This window comes from Notechis scutatus, chromosome 2 (assembly GCF_049901735.1).
Source record: "Notechis scutatus isolate UNSWTSFEM ecotype Mainland chromosome 2, rNotScu1.2, whole genome shotgun sequence".
In the NCBI taxonomy this organism is placed as follows: domain Eukaryota; kingdom Metazoa; phylum Chordata; class Lepidosauria; order Squamata; family Elapidae; genus Notechis; species Notechis scutatus.
The window spans coordinates 186595575-186608413 of NC_142010.1; the positions used below are offsets into that span (position 1 = coordinate 186595575).

The 12839-nt window shown below is 37.6% G+C and overlaps 1 protein-coding gene across 1 annotated transcript in view; it reads right to left on the reverse strand.

Annotated features, from left to right (window-relative positions):
- Window positions 1-12839, reverse strand: part of TEK (TEK receptor tyrosine kinase) — a 62694-nt gene that overhangs the window by 14696 nt on the left and 35159 nt on the right. The window contains exons 12-13 of the mRNA XM_026672282.2: window positions 11930-12223; window positions 9974-10270 (exon numbers count right to left, since the gene is read on the reverse strand). Coding sequence (XP_026528067.2) covers window positions 9974-10270; window positions 11930-12223 — 591 coding nt within the window. The remainder of the gene's footprint in view (window positions 1-9973; window positions 10271-11929; window positions 12224-12839) is intronic.

Genomic DNA, 12839 nt, shown 5'->3' on the forward strand with positions numbered 1-12839 from the left:
TGAAATAATATCTAACTTTCTTGTCAGTTTTTAATTTAATTTATCCAGGCATCAGGATCTTGCCTTTGTGTTGTGCATTTAAACCTTAGGTTCATTTTTCATGCTTCTGGTGAATTTTATTTAGTATTGAATTATTTGTTTTCAGGTGGTGTTCTCCACAATTTTCTTCACAACCACAAATCAAAGGAATCTCTCTTTGTTCAGCCTTTCTGATTTTATTTTTAGCCTTTCTGATTTTATATGATTTTTTAAATTATGGTGACTTTTTAAATTACCTTTGCTATCATATTGCAACTGGCAAAGCCATGGTTTTGTCTCTGCACTTTAATATTTTGTCAAGACTCATTATAATCTTTCTCCTAAGTAGCACAAACCTATTTCACAATTTCAATCATCATCCTTGTTTTTGAGTTTGAGAAACTAAAACCAACTACAAGTTCAATATCCCCACAATATTTCCATTGAGTTGCTGTTGCCTATTGCCCTATTTTTAATTTTTCTTTAACACTGAACATAAAATTGGCTTTGGCACATTACTTTCACTTTCAACAAGATGTTCTTTAAGTCTTTTTTGCTTCTAGGCCGGGGTCTCCAACCTTGGCAACTTTAAGCTTTGCTGGCTGAGGAATTCTAGGAGTTGAAGTCTACAAGTCTTAAAGTTGCCAAGGTTGGAGACCCTTGTTCTAGAATCTAGGCCAATTCAATATATCTAAGATATTTTTTTATATTTCTCCCAGAGACTTTACTTCCAATTTCTGTTTCTTCTAGTCCAGCATTTTTCAGGATATGTTCTATCTGTCAGTGAAATAAATAAGGAGACATCATGCAACTTTGACACACCAATTTTCTAATTTTGAACCTTTGGTGCTCCAAATTCCATTCTAACTGTTGCTTTCTGGCTTCACACACACTGTTCAGTAGACATAGTACACCATGTTTTGAATGTCTATCCATAATTTATTAATAAGGTCAAAACCCTTCTTTATAATCAATAAAGCAAAAACAGATGTCTTCTTGGAACTCCCATGTCTTTTCCATTATCCATTGGAAAGTTAGGAATACAAAGTTGGGTATTCCTGCTTCTTCTGATTCCAGCATGGACATCTATAGTTCTCCAGCCATGTATTGTTGAAGTCTGAACTATAAACTCTTGAGCATTATCCTACTAGCATGGGATATAATTGCAGTTGTTCCTTAGCACTCCCTTTTTTGGTTATCTGGAATATAAATTGATGTTTTCCAATCCCTTGGCCACAGCAGTGCTTTCCAGACACGATTATAAAGTGCATTTAGTACTTTAGCTGCATCATCTTGTAAAATGTTAAATAGTTCTGCCAGTATTTCACCAACTTCCACAGATTGTTATAATGGTTTCTAGAACCCTGTCAACTTCATCTTTGAGAATGTATGGCTCTAGTTCAATGATTAAACTTTTACATATTCAATTAATACATGGAACATGACTGTACAGTTCTAATTTTTTATTTGTATCATTTTTGCACAGTTGTAAAGAAATTTATATTATCTCTTCTTTACATCTTCTTTCTCCGGTGGATTTTTTCCCCTTCTTTGTCAGGAGTTTGGGATCACCTTTCCTGACTAACAGTTTTAATATATATATATATATATATAAGCTGCAGCTCACTTCATTGGTAATATAGAGATGGTGCTACAGACACTTTCTGATTTTTTGCCATTATAGATTAACAGAGCGTGGTGACCTAGAAGTGTAGATGCTTTCCTGCTACTCGGAAGATTGAGAGCTAGGCAGTGGCAGATGTTTCTCTGTCAGGGTGCAAAGAGAAAATATCTGCTGCGAACTCTGTATAAGCGTCAGGAAGGGCATCTGGCCAATAAATGCTCAATTCCATTCGGTCACCCTAACTCCAGTCCAAATAAAGGGATTAAAAGCGTTGTAAAAAGGGTGAAAAATAGTCTAACACATCTTTCTTCCTTTGTCATTTGCAATAAAATTTCTCTTGATTTCCAAAACAGGTTTTTTTTATACTTTCCCATTGGTACAGGGTAAAGAATTGTGTGGGTCCTAGTGAGTATTCCCGAAAGTGGTATTCTGACCCAAGCAACAATGAATGAAATCAGGGTTTTTATAAGAGAAAGGACATTTATTTACACAAAATGCAAAGCTTGGCACCTAACTAGTGACATCATGGCAGGAGGAGAGTCAAAGAACATGTATTCTGAGTAGGTGTATGCCTGGGAACCAAGGCAGAAAGAAGTGACCTGAGAGATTAGCAATCTATTGTACAAATGAAAGAGGAACTCTTTTTAACTCTCTGTTATAATCCATGGATAGCCCATTTTTAGTCAAGTATCCATCTCATCCTGGGAACCCTTTTTTTGAACTATTACCATCTGGCAGACGGTACAGAATAATAAATACATGGACAAATAGGCTGAAGAACAGCTTCTATCCCAGGGCAGCAGCTCTTTTGAATCCTGCTGTATAGTGCAGTGTTGGTGTGGTGTCGGGGGTTTCCGGTTCAATGTGTGAAGGGTGAAGGATGTGTGTTTGTGTTTATTTTCATGGTCATGGTCATGTTGTGTACTGAAGATGGTATTTGGTTTTGTTGTACGTGGTGCAATGACACTAAAAGTAAACTAAACTAAACTAAAGTGTCAATGCCACTGATTTTCCACTTTCAGTTCTCATTTGGTTATTATTTTCAGTTACATCTTATTTCAGTGCAACTCCTCGTTTCTTCTGGCTGTTCCCTGGAATGCAATGTTGTTGGGCAAACTTCCTGTTTCCTTTTGCTTCTGGCCTTTCTTCAGTTATTTTCAGCATGTCAGCAGGCAGCCATTTAGCTTTCTTTTGCCTTTTTTTTTTTTTTTGCATTTTTGGGGATGGATTGCTTTAGTTCATGTTTTTGAGGTAACTTTTATTAGTCCATTTACAGGTAGTCCTTGACTTACGACCACAATGGAGCCCAAAATTGATATTGCTGAACAAGACATTTGTTAACTGAGTTTTCCTTCCTTTTAAGACCTTCCTTGCCACAGTTGTTAAGTGAATATGGCAGTTATGTTACTTATAGGGTCGTGAAGTGAATCTGGTTTCCTCTTGCTGGTCAGAAGGCCACAAAAGGTAGATACATGATCCCAGGACACTGTAACAGTCATAAATGCTGAGTCAGTTGCCACCTTGTCTGAATTTTGATCATGTGACCAACGGTTGTGTGGAAAATGATCATAAGTCACTTTTTTCAGTGATGTTGTAACTTTGGATGTCACTAAATGAAATGTTGTAAATTGAGGACTACCTGTACTTCATTTCACCATTTCACTTGCAATTTTAGGCCTCCATCTGCTGCTCTTAGTAAATCACTTTTTGATGTTGTGTTCATTAGATAATAGCAGAATCTCTGTTTAACCTGTACTTGTTCTCTTTCTATGATTGCAGCATACACCTGAGTCACCACAATACTGGTTGATTCAAATTGAGATTATTCTATCTTCTTTGTTTGTTTGAATCCAAACACCTTTTTGTTAGTAATGATAGCTACTCTATTTCTTCTGTGACTTTCTTATCTGACTTGGAAGAGTTGCTGTTCTTGTGATATGACATGACCTATCACCATCCATTTCAGTTTGTTGATTCCCAAGATGTCAATATTCGGTCTTGACATTTCGGCTTTAACATCCAGTATGCCTTTGTTAGGGTTTGAGGATTAACCCCTAGCAGAGTATTGCAGCAGTAGTCAAGCCAGGAAGCCAAACGAGAGTGGAAGGGCCCCAGAGTATACACACACTGAACACAAACACTGTTTGTAGTTTAAATAGTTTTTAATCCAGTTAGAGTTTAATCATTGTCATTCAGTCCATTAAGTCATTCACAGTATTTCCATCCAGTAAGACTCACTAGTATAGTCCAAGTTAAGAGTCCTTGCAATATCTTTATCAGCCGATAAAGATATCTTCTCCTCCTCCGGTTTCACTCTCCAGAGAAACAAACGCTGGATATTCAGCAAACAGTAGCAAACAATAACAGTTCAGTCACAGGCACTCACAGTCAGTAATCACAGTTAGTCGCAGCAGCACACAGTTACACTCAGACAGTAACAGACAGTAAGCTTTCCAGCTTCTAATGCTTCCTTATATTGTAACTTCTAGCCGCACCCTTAATCGGCTAATTTCCTGCTGCATTGTGCTTAAAGTGATAAGCACTTAAACCATGATATCTAAGTTTTATATATTTATTCACCCAAACCATATTTGGTATCAATGTTATACCTAACATACTCCCCTTTTGGGTGAGATAAATATATAATACCTTTACAATCTTATCCCATATTTTTCACAACTCTCCTGGTGCTTACTGGCACCTTGGGCTTTAGTAAAATTATCAGCTAAATTGTCCTCCGACATACAGTACTCTAGCTGAATCATCTTACTTTTTACAGATTGTCTCACGTTTAGGTATCTTAGATCTGTATGCTTGCTCCTTGTTTTTACTCCAATATTTGTGGCCATTTGAATTGCTGCCTGATTATCTTCATGTATAATTATAGGATAATCTACAGTTATACCTATATCAATTAACATTTGTTTATACATTATTAATTCTGTACATAACAATGATAAACAGGAGAATTCTGCCTCCATAGTAGACAAACTTATATGCTGTTGTCTTATTGACTTCCAGCCTATTAATGTATTACCCAGCATTATGGCTGTTCCTGAAGTCGACTTTCTAGTATCTCTTTCTGATGCAAAGCTAGCATCTGCATATGCACTCAAAATTAAATCACCCTTTGGTTCTAAATACAATGAATAATTCATTGTCTTTTTAAGATATCTTAATATCCTCTTAGCTGCAATCCAGTGTCTTTCACATGGTGCAGAATTGAATCTAGCCAACTGATTCACGCAGTACGATATATCTGGTCTAGACCAATTACTAATATAACTCAAACTACCAATTAAAGATTGATAAATCACCTTATCAAACTCCGGGCTTTGTTCATCAGTGTTGCTAAACTCCTGACTCATTGGAGTCTTAGCTGGCTTACAAAGCTCCATCTTGTAATCTTTTAGCAATTTGCTTATCTTATCTTCCTGAGATATCTTAAAACCTTTCCGTGTTTTCTTTATATTCAAACCGAGATACTTCTTTATCTCCCCTAATTGCTTGATCTTTATTCTCTTTCCTAATGATGCTATTATTTTATTTGCTTCATCATTAGTTTCAGTTATCAAAGCAATATCATCTGTGAATAGTAATAATAATGATACTTTCCAATTTGTCTCCCTCTTAAACAGACATGGATCGGCTAAACCAGCTTTAAATCCTATATTGTCTAGTTCCTTTACAATATACTGGTTCCATTCATAGCCTGATTGTTTAAGACCATAGAGACTTTTCTTTAACAACCAACAATCATTATTATCCTTATTTTCACTTTTAATACCAACAGGTTTTTTTCATATAAATAGTATGTTTTAATGGGGCGTGCAAGTAAGCAGTTTCCACATCTAAATGGTTAACTATATAGTTTTTACTAGCTGCCCACACTAAAGCTGCCCTCAAGGTTGCTGCCTTAAGACTAGGTGCAAACACCTCATCATAGTCATTAGCATTCTGCCTAAAACCTTGGGCTACTAACCTTGCCTTATGGATTAAATTACCATCTTTATCTATTTTTACCTTAAATATCCATTTGCAGCCAATGGATTTCTTTCCTGCAGGTAATTTGGCATTTTCATACACCTTCATATCTCTTAAAGAATTCAGTTCCTTATTCATTGCTGCATACCATCTTTCTTTTTCCTTAGTAGAATACTTTTTAATTTCTTCTACAGAATTAGGAACTTGATTAATCTGGCACACTGTGTTAGCCTGGTACCTATCAGGCGGTCTAGATACACGTGTAGTTCTTCTGGGAATTACAGGGCTTACAGGAGGACTTTGTTGAACTACTACCTGTTCATCTTCCTCATCCTGTTCAGCTATTGAATCTGTTTCTTCCTTTATGGGCACTATTTCATCCTGTATTTGTCTCTTTACTTTATTTTTAAAGTTACAGGGATAACTAATGGGATTTCTATAGGATTCAATAATTACATCTTTATTGGCATCCTGTTCTAATTTCTCCCATCCTTCATGTTCTAGAAATTGGGCACTAGCACTACATAACACTTTAGATGTGCCTTTCTCCCAAAATCTATATGCCCTATGGTTTGCCTGATAACCAACGAAGAAAAATCTTTTAGCTCTATGTTGCCCTTTTTTTCTGATTTGTGCAGGAATATGCACCCATGCTGGTGCACCAAATGTGTGCAGGTAACTTAGATCAGGTTTCCTGCCATGCCACCTGGTGAATGGAATTTCACCTGTTGTTGTATTAACAACGTTGTTCAATATGTTATTAGCACACATTGTAGCCTCCCCCCACAAAGAATCAGGTAACCCAGAATCATTTAACATTGTTCTAACCATTGCCTGTAGTGTTTGGCCTCTTCTTTCAATAAAAGCATTATGTTCTGGCCTGTATGGAGCAGACTTCTTATGCTCTATTCCAGCTACCTTAAGTCTGTTCTGGAATTTGTTATTAATAAATTCCGTACCATTATTTGTCACCAGGGTTATCAGTTTACGTTTAGACTTTCTTTCAGCAAACCTAAGCCAATTGAAAAAATGTTGATATGTTTCAGTTTTGCTTTTCATTAAATAGCAAAACCCATATCTAGAATAATGGTCCATAATGCTCAGTATATATCTAGCACCCCCCATACTGGGTTTCTTTGGACCTATTATGTCTGCAAATACTACTTCTAAAGGTTCTTTTGTTTTGAAACCATTTAGCCTATTTGCAGGCAATACTTTGCTCTTATCTTCACAGCAAACATTACAACGCAAATATTTATCACAAGGTTTTAACCTTATTCCTTCAGATAACTCAACTGTACGTTTTAGCATTTTAAAATTTACATGCCCCAAACGCCTATGCAATAAATGGATACATTCATCATGAGGCTTTATATTATTAAATACAGTTTGAGCCTCCCCTTTCTTACTATTATCTAAGACATATAATGTTCCATTTAAAGCTGCAGTTACCCTTTTGTTATCTTTTTCAATTATGCAATTATTATCCTTAAAAGTAATTACATAACCTAATTTATCTAATACCCTTACTGAAAGCAAATTAAACTTTAGTTGCGGTACATACAACATTTTTATATCCTGGTTTATGTACGGACAACGTGCAAAACCTTGACCTTTCGCTTTCAGGTTCCAGCCGTTAGCAAGAGATATATGTTGAGAGCTTGTAGACATTTTTATAAATTTTGTCTTATCTCTTGTGATGCAGTGGGATGCGCCACTGTCAACCACCCATAAATTATTCTTCACATCAGAGTTGCTAAACGTGGCTAGTTCAAATGCTTTCTTTGGCTTTTTTACATTCTGGCTTTTTCTCTTTTTGCAGAACCTTGCCAAATGTCCTCTGCCTCCACAATTAAAACACTTTTTAATTGTGTATGCCGTTTAAGATAAATTCTCTTCTTCCAGGTGCTTTACTTTGCTTTGCTGGTTTCTTTCAAGCCTTGAAGATAATTTCTCTTCTTTCTTATCTTCTCTCAGCTCGTCACGCTCACGCCTTCTTCTGGCTTCTTCTAGTAGCCTGCCTGTAATCTCGGTTAATGAGAGGCTTTCTTTTGGCAATACCTCTAACGAAGTCACATAGTCATCATAGCTTTGATCTAATGAAGATAATATTATGTAGACTTGTTGCAGTTCATTAAATATAAGCTCTTTTTCTTGCAATTCTTGAAAAATGCTCTTCATACAGTTTAAATGAACTAACATATCTCCATTCCTCTGAAGATGCGTTCGAAAAAGCTTCCGTGTAAGATTTATATGTGCTCCTACACTGTCCCGAACATAAATCTTCCTGAGGTTCTCCCAGCAGTTTGCAGCATTTTCTTCTCCACGAATATGGACAAGCTGCTGATCACAGAGAGTCAGTCCTATGATGCATAAAGCCTGCTCATTCTTCAGTTTAAAGTCTTGTAACTTTTCGTTATCATCATCATTAGCAGGATCCCAGCTACTCACATCTGGTGGGTTTGCTATAATGTCCCACAAACCTTCTCTGCGTAGAAGTAAACTACATTTCATTGACCATGAAACATAGTTTGTTCCATCCAGCCTGGATATCATGGACAGTTGTGACAAATTTACTTGTGCCATTACTCTTCAGATATTTTAACTATTTTAAACTAATTAAAACAGTTTGTTTTTACAGTAATGTGCAACTCACACCAACTCTCTCTGCTATATCCTGGTTAGTTAGACTATGCTGCTGGGCCCATAACCAAATGTTAGGGTTTGAGGATTAACCCCTAGCAGAGTATTGCAGCAGTAGTCAAGCCAGGAAGCCAAACGAGAGTGGAAGGGCCCCAGAGTATACACACACTGAACACAAACACTGTTTGTAGTTTAAATAGTTTTTAATCCAGTTAGAGTTTAATCATTGTCATTCAGTCCATTAAGTCATTCACAGTATTTCCATCCAGTAAGACTCACTAGTATAGTCCAAGTTAAGAGTCCTTGCAATATCTTTATCAGCCGATAAAGATATCTTCTCCTCCTCCGGTTTCACTCTCCAGAGAAACAAACGCTGGATATTCAGCAAACAGTAGCAAACAATAACAGTTCAGTCACAGGCACTCACAGTCAGTAATCACAGTTAGTCGCAGCAGCACACAGTTACACTCAGACAGTAACAGACAGTAAGCTTTCCAGCTTCTAATGCTTCCTTATATTGTAACTTCTAGCCGCACCCTTAATCGGCTAATTTCCTGCTGCATTGTGCTTAAAGTGATAAGCACTTAAACCATGATATCTAAGTTTTATATATTTATTCACCCAAACCATATTTGGTATCAATGTTATACCTAACAGCCTTGATTTACATTTCTGATATTCCACATACCAATGGTATATGTACACCTATCTTTGCAGCATTGAGCTTTCCTTTGGCCACATCAGCTACTGTTCTTTGTGGTTTAATCCAGCCACATTCATAAGCACCAATGCTAATTGTCTTGTACGTTCCCACCGGTAACTCTTGGGATGAAGGTTCATCTCTTCTTTATTGTCCTAGTTTCTTGGCAGAATACTGGAATGAGCTGTCATGTATTTCTCCTATATATTGAATATGGTTTCAGCCTTCATGAAGGATTTTCATTGGGATTTCTGAGCAATTTTCTCTGCTATTACATTAGTTTTTATGGTTAAATTTTCTTTCACTTCTGATCATTGCCAGCCTATTCTCTGACAAAATATTAGGAAAAGTGATCAGACATTGGATTTAGAATAAAATAATTTAAAAGTATACATGAAACTGCTCAGAATCAGAGGTTTTGGTAGCCTACATACAAGCAAGCATCTCTCTCTCTCTCTGTGTGTGCATGCATGTATGTAGGTATAATGATCAGAAGATATAACAAAATAAAAAATGTAACAGTGCTAATAACATCTGGAAAATATAGGATGTTGAATAAATGAGTGATAGCAAGAATTAGTGAAGGATAGAATATACTGTGGCTGATACAAGTACAAATAGTCAGAAGGACAAGATTAGGTTTTAAGAAGGAAGGAAGGACATTAACAAATATTATGCCTTGAGTCAAGTGAAAGTAGTCTAAAAGTCTGAAAGTCTATGCAACATGCTTACTCTTCCTGGTGTCTTCTAAAAGGGTTGGATTTATGTTTTTCAGAAATCTCATTTAGGCTGCTATATCCTGACCTGGGACCTGCATAATTTCCAACCATTGCACAAATTAATCATGAATTCTGGGGATTTTAGGCACTAGATACAAGTAGATAGCAAGAGGGCAGAATAGCTACATCTACAATTTCATTTACTATAATAAAATTTATTATGAGCAAATATGCCTAGAATTTTTTTTAAAAAAATTGAAGATCATTGATTCAGCAGACACTAACCTTTTGATTCTGGCAGAGTTCTCAACTTACAAAGATTATTTTCACTTTTCCCAACATTATTCTGGGCTGTAATCTGAACCAAATATAGGCTGTCTGGCTCAAGACCCTTGAGGTTGTACTGGGTGATGGTGGTGTTTTTGATGGTAACATCAATTTGGTTGTACTCAGTCTTGTCAAAATTTTTATAGCTGAGAATGATGGAGGAAATGGAATGCCCTTCCACAGCTGACCAAGAGATAACAGCAGAAGAATCTGTGATGTTCATGATTTTGATATTATCAGGGGGAGGAGGAGATCCTAGTAAAGAAATAAATAAGACATGTTGTATTTCCCAGCAATCTTTGGTCCATGGAATGTCACAAAGTTCTATTTTAATATTATTTCAAACTGACTTTGAATTTCATCTACATCACAGGTGTCAAACTCAATCGCGTCACGTGACTTATCATGACATATCGCAATGTTTTTTGCCTTTATGGAGCCGGGGTGAGCATGGCCTGTGTGTGACTCATCTGGCCCCTGGGCCACCAGTTTGCTAGGCCTGATCTACGTGCTCAATGGTATCTTTAAAACCATGAAGCAATAAATAACTATTAATATCCTGACATCAATCACTTAAGTAACATTGAACGATGTCCTTTAATGTTGAACAATGCACTTTAGTCAATATTCCTCCCTTGAATTAAATTGGATTTGCTTCCAAGATGTGAACAAAGTTACAACCTAAATGTTATTATGCCATTTTGTTTTTAATCAGTTGGAAATCAATCTATATTTGTAATCAATGGTCAGTTAATCAAAATTCCTTGCTGGAATTCTGGACACCCCCTGGCCGTCAGAGATCCATTAATTCTTTGTGCTAAGCTAAAACAAAGTAACCACATTATAGCTTAGAGCAGGAGTGTCCAAACTTGGCAACCTGGATTAGAGCAATGTGTAGACCCAGCCAGTGTCAACTATGTAGCATGGTTCTCCTTGAAGGTATGATTACTATCATCAGAAATGTCTCTATTAATTGTAATATTGGTGTTCAGAAGAAATGATCTGGTCTTGTAACTCTCTGCTATTCATTAAGCATGCATATCTTCTACCCAGGCTTGAAAATACGTTGTCAACATTTTAAGAGTCACATTGACTTTTAATGACAGCTTCTCTCCAGTTACATCTACCCAGTCCATCAGAACAGGAAAGCAAAGTAAGCTACAGGGCCCAGGGAAGTCCATCTGGTGGGACACAGATAAAAGGGCTTATTTGGGGCGGCTCTCTCCCTTTGGAATATCATCCCCCCAAGAGATAAGATTGGACCCCTCCTTGACACTTTCCAGAAGGTCCTGAAGACATGGTTCTGTCAGTGGGCCCAGGGACCCAAGGTTGACATCCAATCAAGTGGTTTGGTGTGATTGTGCCAGTTGCTGCTGTGGGGGGTGGCAGTGGGGCACAGGTTTTCACATTGTGGAATTTTAATGTTGTAAGCCACCTACAGTGTGTGTGAGTCGGGCAGACATATGAATGTATTTAATAAATAAGTGACATGTAACTTCTCAGAAAGAAAATATAATTGCAGTTCCAGTCAAGAATAGCCACTAGTCCCAGGATTTCTAAATAGCACAGTGACTGGTTCTGCTACTGGGAATTACACCAGTTGCTCTCCCGTCTGCAGGTTGGGAACGTTATTAGACTGCTGCCTGCTTTACCAAAACACATAACATGTGTTACAAAGCAGTTTCCAAGAGGCAGCAGCCCTTATGGCCCTTATGACAATGTTGCAATATTTAAAACAATCAACCTTGAACATTGACCATGTATGCTGAGGCTGATGCAGTTACACCTGCAGCTTCAGTTCTGGCTGCCTCTTCCAGTGTCAGACCTTTTAAAGCAATTCTGTTGAGCTCATCATTAAAACAGATTACGTTTTGCCTCTCCGTCCCTCCCCCCCAAATAAAAAAATATACTTACTATCACTGAAGGTCCATGCTGAGAGATAATCACTCCATTCTCCTTTGGACTTACTATTTATACGGACTCGGCACATGTACTTATGCCTGGGTTCCAGCTTGTCAATAACCAAACAGGTCTGATTTCCTAGGAGTTGTATAGTGGTAGTATGCTCCCCGTTCACATCCACCACACTTTTATTTTCTACTTCAATGTAGATGTCTTCCTCCAAGTGCTGGTTGATTGGCTGCCATGACAGTTTTAGAGCTGTTGTGCTATTAGGAACAAGGAGCAGACCTCTTGGTGGAGAAAGACCTTTAGGAATGACAAGAAAGAACATTAGTATGGCTGGAACACCTATTAACCTAAGAAAATTCTTGTTGGAGCATACTAGGAATAAGCCATTAATCTATTCCGATCTGTGAGCAATCAAAATTTCTAGCCAGACACAAATCATACAGGCATTTTCTTTCATCAGATGTTCATAATTAAATAGTCAGAGATGTTCTAACTTGGAGCAAGTATTCCCTATTCATAATTCTCCATATAAAGAATTAGGGACATTATTTTATGATTCAATTAGCCTGCCCAGTGAACCAATTGGAGCTTCAGCACCAGGGGTGGGATGCAAATATTTTTACTACTGGTTCTGTGGACATGGCTATGTGGGTGTGGCTATGTGCACATGGCCATGTGACTGGGTGGGCAAGGCTTTTTTTGCAGAGCCCCCGGCTCCATTTTTTTTCCTCCTAGGCCTCAGGAAAGCCTCCTGGAAGGCCATTTTTGCTCCCAGGAGGCTTCCCTGAGGTCCAGAAGGCAAAAAATGGAGCATTGGGGGCCTTGCAACCCCCCCCCCATGTACCCCTTTTTGCCTCCTGGGCTTCAGGGAATCCTCCTGGGCGAAGCAGTAAGACAGTGAGGGGGATCCTGG